We start from the raw sequence: 20618 nt of genomic DNA on the forward strand, positions 1-20618 counted from the left end.
TTCTCATACTATCACCAGATGTGACAGTCAATCTTGGAAAAGATCCGCGTCATCAGCAAGCTCTAGTCAGTGAAAAAAAAAACACGAGGGAACTGAGAAATGGAAATGTCAACCTATTGATGGTGACAAGAGTTTCTCAGGGGGAGTTTTGGCCTGTTACTGTATGAGCTTATTTCAAGGGGTCTTACTAGCTCCTTAAAAATAACTTCACATTCTCTGAGAGCTGTCACAGAGACCTCCAGGAAACTTTGGAATCAGCTACAAACTCAACATTGAATCACTGTGAATGTGATAAGGAATGAAGAGCTAGCAAAGGAAAGCTCTGGTTATTTTTTTTTCTTATAGATTTACTTTATTTTTATTGGAAAGGCAGATATAGAGAGAGGAGAGACAGAGTACAAAATCTTACATCCAATGATTCACTTCCCAAGTGGCCACAACGGCTGGAGCCAAGTGCCAATCCAAAGCCAGGAGCCTCCTCCAGGTCTCCCACACGGGTGCAGGGTCCCAAGGCTTTGGGCCGTCCTCGACTGCTTTCCCAGGCCACAAGCAGGGAGCTGGATGGGAAGTGGAGCTGCCAGAATTAGAACCAGCACAGAAATGGGATCCTGGCACATGCAAGGCAAGGACTTTAACTGCTAGGCTACCGTGCCAGGCCCAGCTCTGGGTTTTCACATGTTATCTAATGCCAACATCATAATGCTGCAAAGCTATAGGTGAAACTATAGACCCAAGTCTGCTGATTTGCTGTAACAAACTACAAGTTCTTTAAAGTTAACACATTAATTCCTTTGCATCTGGGTTCCTCTATAAAAAGGGACTCACTCCCTTGCAAAACTGTTGAAAAGTGCGTTTGAACATGTACATGCATACATTGTGCTGTAGGGAGGTGGACAGACAGTAAATAAAATCAATGTCCCTGTACTAAAGATTTCTTCTTTCCTTCCTCCTCTCAAGGCCAAAAGTTAGGGCCAACACTGCCATGTAGCAAGCTAGGCCTTTGACACGAGTATCCCATATGGGCACCGATCTGAATCCTTGCAGCTCCACTTGCAATCCTATTCCTGCTAATATGCCTGGAAAAGCAACGTAAGATGGCTCAAGTGCTTGGACCACTGCATTCAATTGGGATACCCAGAGTTAAGCTCTTGGCTCTTCCGTCCCAAGCTGCCAACGGCCATTTGGGGAGTGAACCAGTGGATGAAAGCTCACTCTTTCCCTCTTTGTAATTCTACTTTTTGAATGAATAAATCGTAACGAGAGAGAGAGAAACTTAAGAACACAAACTTATATTCTGTTGAACCAATTAAACATGTTCAGACACATTACATGCCCTCAAGGATTATTTGTTTCTTGTTTTCAAAAAGATATTTTAAATTCTGACTACTTCTCCTGAAACCTCCAAGGATTTACTCTTATCTACTAACAACATCCCTTTAAATGTCACATATTCAGTTTTCATCCAGAGGTCTGTGGAGAAGCAGGCCCGATGTCAACACAAAGTAGTGACTCTTGCTCCCAACAAGGTTCAGAGGATCTGAGCTGCAGTTAGGAAGTGGTTCCAACATTCTGCAGTGCTTCTTCTGGCTGAGGCCTTCACATTTGCTTTGAAACAGACTATCAGAATATTCAAGTATACCTTTATTCAAGTGAAGTACAAAAGAACATTCCTAAGCCAAACGCATACATATGATTTTTACATATTGTAGTATTTATTTGGTGATTAATTAATCCTGTTTCATAGTCATCAGAGGTGACTATTGATGTCTATAAGATATACATATTCAACAGGAAAAAAATCATGCATTTTTCATTTTCTAGATCAATTTCATTAAGAACCATCCCTTGTCCTTATTAGGATCCTATACTTGCTGATAGAAAAAGTTAAAATACAGTGGCAAAACTATGCTAGGTTAGTCACAAGAGGCTTACAGCTCATAAGCAATAGATTTTTATGTATTTGTTGAGGATCCCTAGTAAATATTAACACCCAAACTATGAAAACCTCAGTTGCTGGATTGACAACTAGAGTTTTAATTAACACTTGCCTTATTCACAAAATGCTATGAAGCTTAAGGTGGAAAAATAAGAGTGTAATAAAATGCTTTGACAACACCTAAAGAATTATGAACGTTTTAGGAATACAAAAGTGATCTAAACTGCAGCTAACATCCATGACCACTTTTATGGATCAAAAAAGCCATGTTATTTTATATGGACTATAGATCCTATTAAAATATAAAAATATGATCCTTACACACAAAGCCCATACTTCAAATACTGTCCTAGACTGAAGAAGGGAAATCAGAGGAGGGATCCAAACCACTCTCTTATCTCTAGGAATATCACATGAGCATAGCAACATGTTTATTAGAAGGCTGCATTCCATTACAAAGCTCTCTCTATATGTTCTTCACGGTTGCCCAAACAGCAGACCTGAGCATTTTGCTGGCCTTCAATACAGGCATATTAAGAAACTCTGAACGTGAACAAGCAGAATAGGCACTGAATGAATCCAGAAGCCTCAAGCAATCCTGTTGGTTCAGATACTCAGTTTAAATGTTTAGCCAGCCATAAACTCAAGGACACTAAATCTTTCATACATAAGGATGGACTGGATGTGGAAATCCAGTTCCTTTAACAAAAAAATGCTTTGCCTTAGGGAAGAAAACACCAGACCAGCAACATCAAGTAGGGATGGCAAGTCTGCCAATAAAAAGCTTCAAACTGGAAAATCACCATTTGAAAATGCCTGACAAAATGAAAAAATAATCAAAAGAAATCTAAGTGATGTGGATGACGAGTAGGCCTAAGTGTCTGCTTTGGTGAGTACCCGGGCTGATAAGAACAGAGAATGCCATGAGAAAACGGGGCTGTTCTTTACCAAGTCATCCCTCAAAATTCAATTCTTCTGCAGTGAAAAATATTGGAATTAAATTCTAACAATTTCACAAATAATTCAAGAAATTTTCAAGAATTTTCAAGAAAAATCAAGAATTTTCTTTCCAACATGTGCATGCTAGTAAATTGAAAGACATTTTCTCCATTTGTATCGTATCAGATTCTCATTTGGTACAGACCTTCTGTACCATAATAAAAACCTGATGAAGTCCTAGTGAACTGGCCACATTTACTACATTTGAATGACTTCTCTTGGGCAGATTCTGAGATGCTGAATCACTGTTATGACTAAATCTCCTCACACACACAGACAAATTTATTATATTCATGGGTTTTCTGCTGGCATGAATCCAATTAAACAAGAGTTTTGGTTTGTTTTTGGTTTGGTTTGTTTTTGACTGATGATTTTCACATATTCGTTTCAGTAATGGAACTTTATTCTAGAATGAATTCCCCAACTGTGACCAAGATATGAAAATAGCATGAAGAATTAACCCCACTCGATACATTCAAATGTTCTTGCTGGTATATGGACTTGCAAGAAGCAATTAAAATTTTAACACAAATCCTTTTTCTACAGTCATTGCACTCATCATGTGATTCCCTTGATGTGAGTTAAGAGTTAAGTTATAAGTAAAGGCTTTACCACATTTAGTACGTACATGATTTCTCCTAGGGGTGAACTCTCAGATGTTGAAAGAGGCCTGAACTTGATTAAATGTCTTCCCACGTTCATTACAATCGTAAGGTTTCTCTTTGGTGTGAATTCTTTGATGTTGAACAAGGTGTGATCTCCGACTGATGTTCCCTTCCCAAGCATCACAATTCAAGGTTTTTTCTCTGTTAAGGACTTCTTGTTGCAGGGCAAGATCTGAACTATAACTAAAACTTTCTTCATAATCATTACATTCATACGGCTTCTCCTTCCTATGCATTTTGTGATGCTCAATAAGGCATGAGGTCTGACTGAAAGCTTTTCCACATTCATTACATTCATGTGGCTTATCTCTTGCATGAATTCTTTGATGCTGAATAAGGTGTGAATTCAATCTGAAGTCTTTTCCACATTCATTACATGTATACGGCTTTTCTCTGAAATTAGCTCCTTGATGTTTAACATAGGATAACCCAGATTCATTATACTCAGAGGACTTTTCTTGATGATGGATTCTCTGATGTTCAATTAGGTACGAAGTATGACAGAAGTCACTGCCACACACAGTACATTTACAGGGCATCTCTTTATGAATTCTCTGATGTTGAGTAAGGTGTACACTACGGCTGAAGACTCTTTCACAGCTGCCACATTTGTAAGACTTGGCTCTGGTGTGAACTTTCTTATGCTGAATGACATCTGAGCTCTGAGTACAGGATTTATCAGATACATCACACGATTTATCAGACACTTCACATTTATAGGGTTTTTCTCTAGTATGAATTCTTTTATGTCTACTAAGACTTGAGCTCTGACTAAAAGATTTTTCACATTCTTTACACTTGTAGGGCTTCTCCCTAGTATGGATTCTCTGATGTCTGGTAAGAGCTGAACTCTGATGGAAGATTTTCCCACATTCATCACATTTATAAGATTTCTCAGGAGTAGGAATGTTCTCCCACTTACTAAGGTGGGAAATATCCATTAAGCTTTCCTTATAGTCACTACTCTGAAAATTTTGTGTTTGATTTACATTTTCATGTTTATCAACAGCAGAGTTCTGGTTGAAGTTCATGTCATATTTAGTATCATCAATATTCTGTATCCTAAGAACTCTCTGATCTGTATCAAGGGTGGAGTCCAGACCGAAGCTTTTTTCAGGATCATTACATTCATTGTTCTCATTCGTGAAGGCTTTCTTGCTGATTGTTATTTGCCTAAATTCTCTCTCCAGAAAGAGAAATTTCCTTAGAATTTCCTGAAGCCTTTCTAGTCTGTCCTCAGATTTATAAACTTCTCTAGTCTCAGGAACGTGGGCAATATCCTGTTTGAATCTTCCTACTCTTACTTCGTATGAATGTACTTCTTCCGAAATGTTCTGCTTAGGAATCAACAGCTTGTTCTCTTCTGTGATCTCTCCATCTGATACAATATAAATAGAAAATGCAAATGTAATCTGTACCCTGTGCTTAAAAAAAATTAAACCCAAGAGGAGAAAACTAAATAATACACTATCAACAAAAGTAACAAAATTTAAATACTCTGCAAAACAGGCACAAAATCTCAATAGCAAACAGAAGAGCATGAAGAGAAGCAGTGAGGTACAAAATAGTTTAAGAGACAGAAACAAGGTATTTTTAGCATAGCAAGAAGATAAACAGTTAAGGTGCGTCAAAATAGAATACTGAGAAAAAGCTCGTAAGAATGTTCCATTAGCAGTTTCAGTAAGGACCTATGTACAACTTGTGCGTGATGAGCTAAATAAATGTAACAAGGGTCAACCTAAACTCAGGGACAAGATGGGAGCACTCCATTTCACCATAGGCAGAACTCTTCATGCTGAGTGCCTGACCAGATACAACTTGGCTCAACAACTGGATTTTACTTTCCTACTAATTCCATTGGATTGATTCTGCCTTACTCACCTGAGCAGTCATCTGTTAAGACTTCTCTATTCTTAGTTTCCAAATCAAAGACCTGAAGATCTTGCTCCAGCTGGGAGATCCCATCAGGCTTGGAAATTGGAAATCCTGCTCATAGAGAAGGAAATGGGACATGGCAGTGTATCCCAGATGCTAAACCAACCAATTTCTCTTCTAACTAATGATTCATGAGGAGAAGGCAGTTCTGGAAGACATTCATTAAAATAATGTAGAGACTGAGCAAAGTAAAGATCCTCTGAAGAGAGCTCAGAGTTCTGCTAAGCGGCAAACTGATAACCTGAAGCAGAAGTATTCATTTAAACACTATTCACACAAGAGAAATTGTTCATGGACGTCTTCACAGAAGTTATCCTTACCACTCTCCATTTGAGCCTAAAGATCAATATTTCTGTTAGATGTGGTCTTCAAGTATCAAAAGGGAGACCATCAACACTATTCTGCTAGATAGAAAAAAGATGAACCCAAGTACCTGTTGCATGGTCAGCTAAACCACAGCAACATAATCAATTAAGATCATGAATATTCTGAGGACCAATCTCAAGAAACAACTGGTTTCAGTGCAGTAGAGCAAACAATATGACACATCTTTATCCATTCAGTATACATTATTGCTTATTCAAAAAGCAGTCTCCTATGTGCAAAGTATGCAAGGGATGAAAGCTCATGGAAAAGGTCTCTCCCTCAAGGACAGTTATAAACAATGCAAAGTACAATAAAATCCATCCACATGTAAAATGGTCTTTCTATGACTCCTATTATGAACAAGTAGGATTTTCTCTTAATGCCACAGCAACAAATGGTGTACTTTTGAAGAGGATCTCTATCAAAGGACAATTTTTTATGTAGGGGCCCAGCTTCTAGTAGCACACATGTAACGTCGTTCTCAGGGCAAGTTATTTGGCCCCATGTTTAAGACATCCATAGCCTGTATCTGCGTGCCTGAGTTCAAACCCCTGGCTCTAGTTCCTGTTTCCAGTTTGTCTACAGATGTAAATGTGTGAGGCAGCAAGAAATGATAAAAGTACCCGTCCCCATCACCCACATTGGACACCTGAATTTCCAGCTCCCAGTTTTGGCCAGGTACAGCCCCTGGCCACTGCATACTTTTGGGGAGTGAATCAGTGAGTATTGCCGGTAGGGAGGATGGGAATCACAAGTAAAAACATCTAACCAAAAAGACAAAACAGATCTAAAGACATTGCTGAATTCCTACTAGGTATGAAAATAATCAATTCTCATTCTAGATACTTTTTAAATTAAGGTACCCCATATGAAATGAAGCTTAACAATAAAGTTGGAGGGGCATGAAACAGCAAATACTGTACTCAAAATTCTAATATGTAATTTTTAACTTTTAACTTTGAGAAGTATACTACTGTGCTTCCAAGTACATTATAATTGAAATCAATTTTGGAAACTTACCCTCTATTTACATTTAAAATACATGTGCATTGTGCTCACTTAGGCAGCACATATACTGAGATACATGTGTACAACAACAAAGACTCAAGTGAGATAAGAAGTTTGGTTTTAAACTTAAACTTGCGTTTCTTTTATAAAGAAAATACATACCAAGCACAGATGAGATTGTAGGTTAGAAGACAGGATTTGAGATATAGTTAAAAGTCCCCTAAATCATTATCAAATACTAAGGTTTACTGTGCACTTGGGTACAAAGTACCTTCACATTCCCCATAATATGAAGAGGTAAGAACAAATGGGAATCCTAAGTATTGTGACTAATACAAAGTAACAACAACTGCTGAAGCATGGATTCAAACTCAAAGTCATTTCAGAATTCAGCTTTTAAGCAACTGTCTAGAAAAAAAAACTGAACTGATTTTCATCCTTTATTCCAAGATAAACTTACAAAGACTAACATGTTGACAATGAAGTAAAAGATAAAAATAAAAACACAGAAAAGGTGGTTAGAATAAAATATGGATGGCCAGGTATACTGAAATTTTGATTAGGGGCTGGCGTACAATGGCTCAACCCATTAATGCTTCACCTACAAGCACCAGCATCCCATATGGCCACTATTTCCTATCCCAGCTGCTCCATTTCCCAGCAGCCCCCTGGCTTATAACTGAGAAAATGGTAAAAGTTGGCCTAAGTCCCTGCAAACCTGCCCCCGCCATGCAAGACTTATAAGAGGTTCCTGGCTTCAGATCAGCTCAGCACTGGCCATTGCAGCCATTTGGGGAGTCAATCAGAGGATGGAAAATCTTTCCCTCTCTCCTTTTCTTTCTAAAATATGCCTTTCCAATAAAGTAAATCTTTTTTTTTTTTTAATTGTAATTAAAAGGATTCTAAGAGACCATTTAGTATCAAAGAAATGTAAATCTCCTGAGAAAAGTCAACCCTCTCGGTCTCACCAATATTCAAGTTAAGGACAATTCTACTAAAAATAATCTGAACACATTCAATATCGTCTACAGTTCTTGTCACTTGCTCTTCTCTCCATTTAAGTAACTAGTGCAAGTCAGGCACTTATACTCTACAGTCTAATTTAATCCTCCAACAAACCCATAAAAGCACACATTCATCTTTTGTCTTATAAATGAAATCAGTGTCAGATAAAATAATTTGTTCAACATATCACAATGATGACTGGAACTTATAGTTTGATTCCTTAGGGCACCAGCTCAAGTCCCTGCTGCTCTATCTCTGATCCAGTTTCTGCAAAAGCACCTGGAAAAGCAGAGGAAAATGACCCAAGGACTGGCGTCCCTGCACCCATCTAGAGTCCAAGCAGCAGCTCCTGGCTCTTGGCTTTGACCTGGCCCAGCCCTGGATGTCACAATCAGGAAGCAAACCAGCAGCTAGAAGAGTGCTCTCTCTCTTTGTCTCTGCCTTCCCAATACATAAATCTTTATTATTATTACTTTCTATTCGAAAGGCAAAGTTACAGAGAGACAGATCTTCCATCTGCTAGTTCACTCACCAAATGGCCACAACAGCCAGAAGTGAGCCAATCCAAAGCCAGGAGCTTCTTCTGGGCCACCCACAAGTGCATGAGTCCAGAGTCATCTTTCAGTTTTCCCAGCCCATAAACAGGAAGCTGAATGGGAAATGGAACAGCCAGTACACAAACTAGCACCCATGTGGGATGCAGGCAGAAAATTACAGCTACTATACCATGGCACCAGCCTCAATAAACATTGAAAATAAACAAAATCATGTTAAGTTTTCTTCCTGCTGACCAGAATGCTTTTTAAATTTAACTGAAAACTCTATACTTTCAAATTATGTGCTTGTGAAGTGGACCACTGGAATGTAAAAGTGCAGGTTCCACTTCACTTCCACTCAGGCTTCCTCCTAATGCACCTGAAAGGAAGAGGCAGACCCTGGCCCAGGTCCTTGGGATACTGGCCACCTGTGTCAGGCACCTCAGATTCTGGCAATCAGCTTCAGCCTGGCCCAGGCCCAGTTGCTGCAGGCATTTGGGGAGTGATCCAGTGTATGTTTCTCCCTTGTCCACTTGGCCTTTCAAATAAATCTTGAGGTTTATGATTGTTCTAATGCAGTCTATTAAAAACACCACTTAGAACTTACCTTATTATTTGGTTTATTGTTTCTACCAACATTTTAACACGATTTTAGTTATCTGAAAGTTTCGTGCCTTTCTTCCTGGTCCTTAATAAATACACAAATAAAGCCTCTCCTTAACAGCAGCTTCCTTTTGTAAATACTAACTGCACTGCAAAGTATACGTAACACAGTTCAGCTTCTTGAATTAATGCTGCTTATGGTTTCAAAATGCAGAAACTGGTCCCTCCATTCAACTGACCATGGCTATTTTGATTGTTTTCTTATAATCGGAGTATAATCTATCAAAAATGTAAGAAACCCTTACTATAGTTGAAGCTCTATCCTAAAGGCATGAAATTGCAACTGGAAAAGAACATGGGCTTCAGAGACAGATCGGAAACCTAGCATGTAACTTCTCTGCCCGTTTCCTCGGAAATGGAACAGTTTCGTCTGCTCAGAGAGTTGTACTAGGACTAAATGAGATACACATCTACAGTACCCAGTAACACACAACAGTAAATAGTAAGGGCCACAGCTACAGAAAACTCCGCAAATATACTGTCGGTTCTGTAAGTCTCCAACTTTAAAAAGCACAAGATACATACCAAACATTCCCAATCTATCAACTCACTAATCATCAACTAGAATTTCGTTAAGGGTTAAGTACACTACAAACGTCATCATCTAACAGGGCTTCTAAAACACTGACCGCCATGAAATTAAGCTGGGATCCTTTCCAGGTTTTAATCTCTGCAGCTAAATCACAGTTAACTTCCCTTTGGGTTAAACACTCAAACAGGTTATTCAATCATCACCACCACTACATTCTCTTTAGGGGCCTGCATGGTGACAGAGTAGGCTAATCCTCAGCCTGGGGCATCAATCCGAATCCTGGCTAATCCACTTATGATTCAGCTTCCTGCAATGGTCTAGGAAAGCAGAAGATGGCCCAAGACCTTGGGCCTTTGCAACATAGGGCAGATCAGAAAGAAGCTCCTGGCTCTTGGCTTCTGACTGACCCAGCTCTGGCCATTTGGGGAGTGAACAAACAGATGGAAGATCTTTCTCTGTCTCTCACTCTATCTATAATTCTTTCAAGTAAAAACAGATTTTTTTAAAAAAAGAATTTTTTTAATTGGGTAAAGTTGTCTACTTTTACTCAGCTCTCTAGTAGAAACCAAAACACCAGAGTCCTGATATTAGTGACAAACATGATTCAGATCTACTTCCATGGAGAAAATACGAAAAACAGAAAGTGAGGCTGTTAAGTCAGGGACTGAGTTTAAAAGTCTTTATTTTATGACCCCAAATGGTAAATTGCATTAATACACGTATAAGTTTCACTTATAAGTGGAGTTTGCTGAACCCACAATATGCAAATGATCTCTCAATAATTGCTACAGAGATGCTGCCAACTAGGTCACAAAAGCATGTTGAGTAGGAGAGTTTCTTAAGACTGTGCCTGATGTGTATGGGTGTACAAGTACGCCCAATGCGTGCAGAGACAGAAAAAAGAGAAAGTTCCATCTCATACCACGCTGTTAGGCTGTATTAGATACTACAAAGTTTTTTTTCTTTTTTTTACTCCAAAGAAGACAGGTATGCCTGCTAGAAATTCTGAAATTTCAGAATTGTAAATCAACAGTTTACAGTGTACAGTTTTCAAAGTTATTAACTATACATTCATTGTTATGTCATGAAATAATTTAACTTCTTTGTCCTCCCTTTCTTCCACCCATCATGGATAGTGCTAATGCACTATAAACCCATCAATTTGTAAAGCACCACAAAGAACTGAGGGGAGGAAGACAGACCTTGAAGAGGGTAATAGGGCTCTCAAGGGAAGAGAAAACTATGATGTCAGATATGAGGAAAGCCCAGGAAGCCAAGGGGGGTCAGGCAACAGGAACACAACTCATGTCTGCTCCAGAAAAGATGGGACACAAGGCATGTTTCACATTCTGAAGTAACACAGGATTACTGTAACTGAAGAGCTAGAGATGAAAAACAAGCAGATGACCATCAACTGCAGGTTTCTGAATGAACTGGGCTCACACTGCGTCTGTTTCCTTGGCTCCTTATGTTAGAAATTTAACAAGGTCATTTGAGGAGCTGAAATTTTACATAATGGTGGCATCCTGGGGAGCAACTATTCCAACAATCAAGTTTAGTATCTTACAATCGTAGCAAAGAAGTTTCCGAGCAGGGACGAAGACTATCGATGGGAAGCCGATACTTGGACCATCTCTTGGAGATTCCTGCTGTAAGGACTGCAAGTGTTTCTCCAGAGAAAGCACTTGCCTGGGTATGACTCAGGGCCGGGCAGGAATTCACACTATGAATCCGGGTGGTAGGAAGGCGGAGAAGTATGCCTACAAAGATCAAAGAGCCAGGAATAGAAAACACACACTAAAAATCTTCTCAAAGGACAAGAGAACTCTTGAATCCTGAATACAACCAGAGACAAAGCAATAGGCTGGATGCTACTAGTACATACAAAGCAGAAAGAAAAAAAGGAAAGGAGAGGAAGGTGAGTAAATACAAATACCATATACAAAAATGGAACAGAAAAAAAGTGCAAGAAAGAACACTCACACTAAAAGAACTACCAAAACCACCCACTGATACTTCTTGGTAGCATTACAGACTGCCTAAGAGCAGAGGCTCAGTTTAAGAATTTACCCGTTTCATTACTCCAGTAAAAACTTGAGACTTCAGCCGCCCTAGGTATGGTCACTTCGGATTAACATCTAGGTGACTCACTGAAATGTACTCAGAATGTACCCCAGAGTCTCTCATAAAAAAAAGTCAGGGAAGATGAGAACCTAGGCAATACACAAGTAAGGTTCTCTTTACTAACATAACAAAGAACGTCCCACAAAAATAGAAAACTGAACTGAAAATAAAGAGTATTAATGTCTCCTTTTAACATCCCCAAAGGAACTTTAATTACCCTTCTGGGAGGAGATGATCTTAAAAATATAGCATTTGGAGATTCTAAGATCTGAAATTTGAGCCACACTCTACTCAAAAGACCTCTGATCTACTCAGAAAAAAGTAAAGAAATCCAAATAGGTAAGTTGAATAATAAGATGGTCCTTACCCAATGAGACCACGTTCCCATAATTTTCTAACATCACTTCTCTGTAGAGGTCCCTCTGAACAGAGTCCAGGCATCCCCATTCCTCTCGAGTTAGGTGCACAGCCACATCCTCGAATGTCACAAACTCCTGAAATAACACATTCTGGATGCTCTGGGAAATGAGGCCACAGTAACAGCATGGCCAGATAATGAAGATGATGATAGAGTATCGAGTGTGTATATGTAGGGGAGGAGGGAAAATAGATAAGAAATGAGGGACTATATCCCATAACCTTTAAACATCTAATAAGTACCCATCATAGCACCATGAACAAGGAACAGTGCCTGGCTGTGGTGCTAGGGAGATGGGAGGGTGGTTTGTGTGAAGTCCAGACCTCTGACAAAGATCAGCTCCCCAACTGGGGTCCGCTACTGAAAACAATTCTAGGAAAGGTTTGTAGATAGAATGAGGAAGAGCCCACACTTCATCAGCAGTTCCTGAGGAAAAGCAGAGGGTTCCTCAGCTCACCTGGTACAGTGCAGCTGCCTGGTCTCCTGGGCTTCCCTCGTGGGGAAGGGCAGGCACCTGGGGAACAGGTGGAGCTGAGGGAGGAGAAAGGAGCCAAGAGTGAGAGCAGCCCTTCCCCAGGGCTCCCTTTCAGAAGAATCCTTCCGCTCCAGGCTGAAAGGTGTCAGCGGGACCTTCCTTCACATCAACGGTATTCTAGTAAAACCAACAAACAGTTCTCAGGTAGCGGGTGTGGCTGCTCTGTCTGTGCTTAGTCTTTGCATGCCCTAGGTGGGCATGTTTGGACTTGTGTACCAGCTTCTATTATGAAATCTCACCTTCCACCTTACTCTCAGGACATAACATTATTTTCAGAGAAAAACGAGCAAGCAAAGACTCATGGTGAGAACGTATCCAGGGCCACCGTTCTTTAGTAGACTTCTGATCCTTTTCCAAACACTGGTCTACAAACTCAGTAGTCTTCTCTGACAAATGGGCAGTCTCTACAAGCAGTATGCAAGGCTTCCAGAATTCACAATCCTTCCTACACTTTTGCAGTGCCCCACAGCACCCTGCACATTATGCCACTCCATCTGTGTTGCTGACACACAAGTTATTTTGGGCACTGGCACTGGCCACAAGCACAGTTCTTACAAAATGCAGCAAGAAAAACACAGGCCAACCATCCATAAACATGTGATACCTATACATTCACACAGGCACTGCGCTCCACCAGGGAGGGAACTGGTTGCCTTCTCAACCAAACTAAGATTAGTCACAAATGCTAGAGTTACAACAGAATGGCAGTTTGCAAAGCACATAAAGTTACCAAGAAAGAAACTAAGTCAAGGGAGGAGGTGGGAAAGGCCCTGAATCGAAGAGGAAATGAGAGTCATACAAGGATTGTGGCCAAAGCAGCAAACTTCAGAAATTATTTTGGATGTGCAAACCAAGACGAAAGAAAAGTTGCCTGAAGGAAAAACAGCCAGAGGGGAGTGATTACCACTTTGCTCACCAAAGGATGAGCTGTCCTTAACAGACAAGCCCAGAGGAGGAAATAACCAGTCACATGTGCCCCCTCCCTTCCAGCCCTCCCTTCAGGGGCCGCCATCTTCTGGGAGTTCCTGGCCTCTCTGCCACCAACTCCAGCATCCCCTCCAAATCCCGGCTCTCCTGAATGAGTGCTGCCTCTGCCTTACCCCCAGGGAGTCCCTGTTCCATGTCGCTGTCCTGCGCGAACTGAGGCTCCCGGGACAGATACTCAGACCGGTTGTCCGGAGTCTCGGCTGCATCCTGGGCCGGTAGCTCCTCCATCCCTGCTCTGGAGGACAAGAACCATCACTGTGGGATGAGATTAGGAGAAAGCAGAGTCATCAGTTAAAACAGCCCCTCACATTTTACACTCAGGACTTCATAAAGTATGTCACACCCGAATAAATCCTCTCTAAAAATTACATGATAAGGATTAGTCACCTAAAACAAACAAACGGGCATCAATTTAGTTCCAAATATTTAAGGAACATACGGTCCATATCTAAAAGTACACTTAAACACTAACTCAAGTTGCGCTATCAAAAAAAAAAAAAAAAAAAAAAAAACATCACCCACTCACAGTTCAATTTAACCGTGTAAAAGCTTCCTGTGCAATTTTAAAATATTTAAATGTGACCACCTTGCCAAGCTCAAGCCTCTACCCAGAAAAACATACTGGTTATGATTACTCATTGTTTTCCACAGGCAGGCCCCTCGGGAACTGCTAGGTGGTTGGCCACCCCACATTATAACAAGGGCTTAACGAATAATAATAAGACCAGTTTGGGGGTCGGAAGCCCGGGCGACTCCGATCCAGTGCGCAGGCCGCCCCGCCGCTGCCCCCCACCCGGACGCCCGCAATCCTGAGGGCAACGCAAGCAAAAAGCTGCGATTCGCGGAGATGTGCCTGGTGTCCTTCAAACCCAAGGACGTACGACACGGGTGCCGTCCTCCGTGCACAAGGCTCGGGACCGGCCCTCCCCGCCTCCGGGCCCGGTCGGGCTTGAGGAGGCCTCGCCCGGCGCTGCCCTCCACGCACTTCCCTTTCGGATGAAGGCACGGACCCACCAGGGCGAGGCCGGCCGTACAGACAGAGTTCACCTCAGGACGCGGTCACCAAGGTTCTGACGCCGGGGGCCCCTCCGTCCGCGCTGGACGTCCGGGCCAAGCGAAACAGGAAAGACAGGCAGGCCCCTCACCCCCGGGGCCTCCGCGCGCTCCAGAGCACGGGATCCGCCGGCGGCCTGGCGACAGGGCTCTTTCCTCCTCCCCGTTCGGGGGCGGTGAAGCGGGGGGCCACCTCCGTCGCGACCCCGGAGCCGGCTTCAGCGAACTAACTCACCCGAGCGCAGCGCGCAGCCCAGCGCTTGTCGCGTCGCGCACACACTGGCTCCTACGCTGCCTCAGCCTTCCGAGCACCGCTCTAGACTGGCCGGAGGACCGCGCTTCTCGGTGGTACTTCCGGGTGGCAGAGGAAGGCCCCGGATGAGCCCCCCCCCCCCCAGCCCACCGCAGGAAAACCTTGGATAAAGGCCCCGGATAAGGGCACCGGATGGGGTTAGGGTGGCAGCTGTATCGGTCAGGGGCCGGCTCCATGCTAGGTGGCTTTCCAGACTTCAGGAAGATCACTATAACTAACCAATGGACAGCTGAGCAATAGGCCTCTTTACAAATGAGTCAGTTCAACGTACTAGCATATCCAGATATGAAATGTTCAGCACCACTACAGATAGGAAATGTTCAGCACCACTAGAGCTTACTCGAAGTACAATGATAATGAAAATTCTCTCCATGAGCAGCGGTCCGTGTGGTCCTCCACATCCTTTCTCAGCAGCAGTAACCTGAGTTTCTTCTATTGAGGTGCAGTCTACTGACTTGGGCAGTAACTGGTTTGGCTGGTTGGTCAGGCACCATTCAAGCGCTTAGGCAATTGACTCATGAACAAAGAGACTTGTACTGGCAGGGGTAGAGGCTGTGCATGTTCCCAACAGTATAAACTACCCCTTACCAAAGCTGATAAAACTCCTACCATTTGCAGAGTGTCCGATTTGCTCACATTAGAGACTGACACTGAGCCTTGGGGATACACGGAGCTGTCACCACCTAGCTGAGAGCATTCTATCGCTTTCGCCTTGATAAGGGTGACAATTTGCTTTTACCAGCATTATTATATGCTTTAAATACAGGCTGTGCTCCCCCAGCTGCTATGACTCTACCCACATCACTATTTGAGAGCGAGCAGGGTGCCTTATCCGTTGACATAAACTGAGGAATCCATCCTCTAGACAAGGCAATGTAACACTGAGCTTGTAACTCATCATCATCCAGAAGCAATTGTCTGAAGAGAATGGAGGAATGGCCTGTGGAAGATCTAGCTGAACTGCAGGATGAGACATAACACCCTGAAAAGCTGGAGAGCTGTCCTTCAAAACACAGCACATGCGGGAACATGCATTGAACCACTAGAGGTATGTGGTACTCTGTCGCTAACAGAAAGACCACAGGTATACAGAAACCAAGTGGTTGGGTCTGAAAAAGCCCCATTACTCTCAGAACCCACTGTGGCATCTCTGTTTCCTATTTCCAAGTTCTGGAGTCTGTTTGTTACAACCCTGATTCTCAGGAAGAACACTTTCTTCTAGAAAACACATTAACTAGGGTCCAAGGCAATAGCCTAAAGGCTAAATCCTCACCTTGCATGTGCCAGGATCCTATATGGGCGCTGGTTCATGACGCAGGTGCCCTACTTGCCTTACCGCTCCCTGCCTGTGGCCTGGGAAAGCAGTCAAGGACAGCCCAAAGCCTTGGGACCCTGAACCCATGTGGTAGAACCAGAAGAAGCTCCTGGCTCCTGGCTTCAGATAAGCAAAACTCTGGCTGTTGCAGCCACTTGGGAGGTGAACCAGTGGAAGGAAGATGTTTCTCTCTGTCTTTCCTATTCCCTCTGTATGTCTACCTTCCAAATAAAAATAAATGTTTAAGAAAAAAAAAACTTTAAGTATAACAGTGAACTGAAAATAGAGTAACACCATGCCAAGTTGGGTGCCTCCTGCCAACAGATCAGTTAAAAAAGGGGGGGGGGGGAGCTTTATTATAAAGCCCCATAGTCCCTGACACATACAGCACAAAAATACAAAAAAAAAAAAAAAAAAAAAAAAAAAAAAACCAAACCTATACTTAGCCAAATAAATTCAATAACCTGCCTTACTGAACAAACTAGGCATTTCACTAAAGGAACAGGGACAGAGGATGAGCAGCAAAGGCTGGCTTAAACAAGAAGAAACATGGAATGGGTAACAATGTAATTACTGATAGAGACATGAATTAGAACACTGGAAAGAAATATGAGGATGCTGCCTTGAAGGTGCTAGGATTCCATATGGGAGCAAGTTCTAACCTCAGCGGCCCTGCTTTCTGCTTGTGACCTGCGAAAGCAGCAGAAGACATCTCAAAGCCTTGGGACTCTGAACCTGCGTGGGAGACCCGAAAGCAGATCTGGGCTCCTGGCTTCAGAATGGCACAGCTCCAGCTGTTGCAGCCAATTGGGAAATGAACCATCAGATGGAAGATCTTCCTCTCTGTTTCTCCTACTCTTTGTATATCTGCCTTTCCAATAAAAATAAATCAATCTTATTTTTTTTAAAAGAACTTATTCCTGTGGATGCATCCTCATACTTCTTTTAAAAAAATTATTTAAGTCAGATATACAGAGGGGGGAGAGACAGAGAGGAAGATCTTCCGTCTGATGGTTCACCTCCCAATTGGCTGCAACAGCTAGAGCTGTGCCAATCTGAAGCCAGGAGCCCAGAGTTGCTTCCAGGTCTCCCACACAGATGCAGGGCCCCAAGGCTTTGGGCCGTTCTTGGCTGCTTTCCCAAGCCACAAGTAGGTAGTTGGGTGAGAGGCGGGTCCTACGGGATTAAAAGCCACGACCATATGGAATCCCAGCGTGTTCAAGGCGAGGACTTTAACCACTATGCTATCATGCCGGGCCAGGTTCTGAGAACATGATTTTAACAAAGGTCCTAGTTTAGAGAGTTACCCAGTGTTAGTAGTCCAAAACTCTCGAGGTATGTGTGGCAACACGACTTTGTGCAGGATTACTTTTGTTGTTCAAATTTAGATTCACATACCGTTTGATTTGATTAACGAATTATACGAATGCCTTATTGGTCAATATAAATTGAACTGGGAAAACTAAAGGAATTTCAAGTAATGGCTGGAGAATTATTATTTAAAAGTTGTTAGAAGCTCCTCACAATAATGCCTCCAAGAATCACTACTTCAGTCATCAAGAAGCATTGATATCCAAAGACATCCCACCACATTCAACAGAGGCGTTGAAAAATAGTGAAAATTGTTCATTCTGGCCCCAGCACAATGGCCCAGTGGCTAAATCTTCTCCTGGCATGTGCCAGGGCCCATGTGGGTGCCGGTTCAAGTCCCGGATATTCCACTTCCCATCCAGATCTCTGCCTGTGGCCTGGGAAAGCAGCAAAGAATAGCCCAAAGCCCTGGAACTCTGTACCTGCCCGGAAAACCTGAGAAGCTCCTGGTTCCTGACTTCAGTTCAGCTCAGCTTTGGCTGTTGTGGCCACTTGGGGAGTCAACGAGTAGATAAAAAATCTTTGTTTATGCTTCTCTGTAAATCGGCCTTTCCAATAAAAATAAGTAAATCTTACAAAAATATTAAATTTATTAAAGAAAGCTCATTAAACAGTTCACTTCTGAAAGTACTTTGTTCAGAGATTGGAACCAACTATATGCATAGATTTCACACACTAGTTCATTGGTTATTTCAAAGGAAAGTATTGAGCAAAGTATATTAAGTGGATGAAAGTTACGTTTTTCTCATTATTAACCAATCTTGGGCCCGGCGGCATGGCCTAGCGGCTAAAGTCCTCGCCTTGAACGTGCCGGGATCCCATATGGGCACCAGTTTTTTTTTTTTTTTAAAGATTTATTCAGTTTATTACAAAGTCAGATATACAGAGAGGAGGAGAGACAGAGAGGAAGATGTTTCGTCCGATGATTCACTCCCCAAGTGAGCCACAATGGTCGATGCGCGCCGTTCCGAAGCCGGGAACCTGGAACCTCTTCTGGGTCTCCCACGCGGGGGCAGGGTCCAATGCATTGGGCCGTCCTCGACTGCTTTCCCAGGCCACAAGCAGAGAGCTGGAAGAGAAACGCAATAGCTGGGACACAAACTGGCACCTATATGGGATCCTGGCGCATGCAAGGTGAGAACTTTAGCCGCTGGGCCTTCATGCTGGGCCCTGGAAAGTTAAGTTTACAGAGAAGTGAAGACAGAAAGGAACGTCTTCCATCTGCTGGTTCACTCCCCAAGTGGCCACAATGGCCATAGCTAAGCCGATCTGAAGCCAGGAGCCAGGAGCCTCTTCTGGATCTCCCACGCAGGTGCAGAGTCTCAAGGCTTAGTTCATCCACTGTTGCATTCCCAGGATACCAGCATAAAGCTGGAAGGGAAGTGGAGCAGCCAGGACACGAACAGGCACCCATACGGGATCCTGGTACATGCAAGGCAAGGACTTTGGCCACTAGGCTACCGTGCCGGGCCCTACATATCACTTCTTAGTCTAAAATTTTTCTTTCCAGAAATGAAGTTTGAATTTTTAAACACTTGTATAGGAAAAAAAAGTCTCATTTGATTTGTAAAACCCAGAGTCAGTAATGGAAAATTTAAAAAGAGGAAAATAAATTATTGCAGCTCAGTTTGTCATTCACACTGAAGAATTATTATAGGACATTATTTAACTTCATTTTGGATTCAAAGTAAAGAGGAGTTTCCATTCCTAAGCAGAAAGAGTATATTGTTCTTATCGCAATTCCGAACTACTTGTTTCTGTGAACTAGGATTTTTAATCTTCACACAATTAAAAACAAAGATGAGAAATATTTTCTTTTTTTAATATTTCTTTATTTTTATTATATTTTTTTACAATCTTTACATAGCTAATTAGGGTTAAAAGATTCAGGGCTATAGGGAAGTGGGTAAGACTATAATATCCACATTGTTTCGTTCTTGTATCTGAGGTAAAGGAGAATATTGAGGGAGAAGCCCCACCCAGTTTCCCACCCACCCCAAGTCCCGGATGTGGGGCATGCTCTGAGATACTTGCTCCAGTGGTTTTAATAGTTCACCAGTTATGAATCGCTGCCACTCTCGCCACTCCAAGCACAATGAGGTCGTTGAAGAATCCACTGATTGACATAATCCATCATAGAGTCTCCATTTTCCCAGTATTTCGCTGCCAACATATAGCTGAGGTGGTTGATTAACTTGTTCTTTCTTCTGTCCTTTCTTGGCTAGGGCTCTGTGTCCAGCAGTTCGATTGGGGGGATCCCCAAAAAAACTTTAAGGTGTTCCCAGACCAGATTCTTGTATGCTCTAGCAAGCACAGGGCCTGGCACAGTCCATCGCCACGATCAGCTGGTGGTTGCAATTGCTGGGTTGGTTTTGTTTTTGGTCCTGACTTCCACTGGAACCAATGGGTGTTGCAGTCCAACCTGGTTCTGCCCAGCACATACTTGGCCCTCACATCAACCAGTGGGAGCCACAGCCTAGTCGGAGCGACCCACAATAACCCCCACCAGGCCCGTCCCCTACCCTGGTTTGCCAGTATGTGTAGCAGACTAGTCCACTCTGTCCCACATCCCATTTGGCTCTTGTACATGTCATGGATATTAAAGCTTAGTTCCATCTAACCAGCTCAACTATCCAGCCCTCACGGATGTTGTTGAGTGCCTCTCTGTCTAGCCACCCCAACCCCTGTCCTAGTTTTCCTGCCCTCCCATGGGAGTAGTAACCCAAGAGGGAAGAGCCCACTATTTCCCTCCCAGATCTCTCTCAATCCCGGCTTATGCACTCTTTGGGCGGTTCTGTGGTTTGACTTGAAAGAATTAGCCCCCAGTGCCAGCTTCTGCTAGCTGATGCTGCAGCAG

General features: G+C 42.7%; 1 protein-coding gene across 11 annotated transcripts; it reads right to left on the reverse strand.

Annotated features, from left to right (window-relative positions):
- Nucleotides 1-1690: 1690 nt before the first annotated feature.
- Nucleotides 1691-15118, reverse strand: LOC101528766 (zinc finger protein 655). 11 transcript variants are annotated; one of them, XM_012931098.2, is made up of 5 exons: nt 14855-14991; nt 13823-13964; nt 12645-12718; nt 12137-12263; nt 11149-11405 (listed from the first exon to the last, which is right to left on the reverse strand). In XM_012931098.2, exons 2-5 carry the CDS (start codon nt 13935-13937, stop codon nt 11209-11211), a joined length of 513 nt encoding a protein of 170 aa, XP_012786552.1. In that variant the 5' UTR covers nt 13938-13964; nt 14855-14991; the 3' UTR covers nt 11149-11208. The 11 variants fall into 11 exon arrangements, with proteins under 11 accessions (XP_004599548.2, XP_058537152.1, XP_058537153.1 ...); XM_058681174.1 differs by having other exon boundaries at nt 12137-12278; XM_004599491.3 differs by lacking the exons at nt 11149-11405; nt 12137-12263; nt 12645-12718; nt 14855-14991 and adding exons at nt 1691-4978; nt 5482-5586; nt 14998-15118.
- Between the last annotated feature and the right edge of the window lie 5500 nt (nt 15119-20618).

The sequence above is a fragment of the Ochotona princeps genome, chromosome 24, assembly GCF_030435755.1.
Source record: "Ochotona princeps isolate mOchPri1 chromosome 24, mOchPri1.hap1, whole genome shotgun sequence".
NCBI classification, from domain to species: Eukaryota; Metazoa; Chordata; class Mammalia; order Lagomorpha; family Ochotonidae; genus Ochotona; species Ochotona princeps.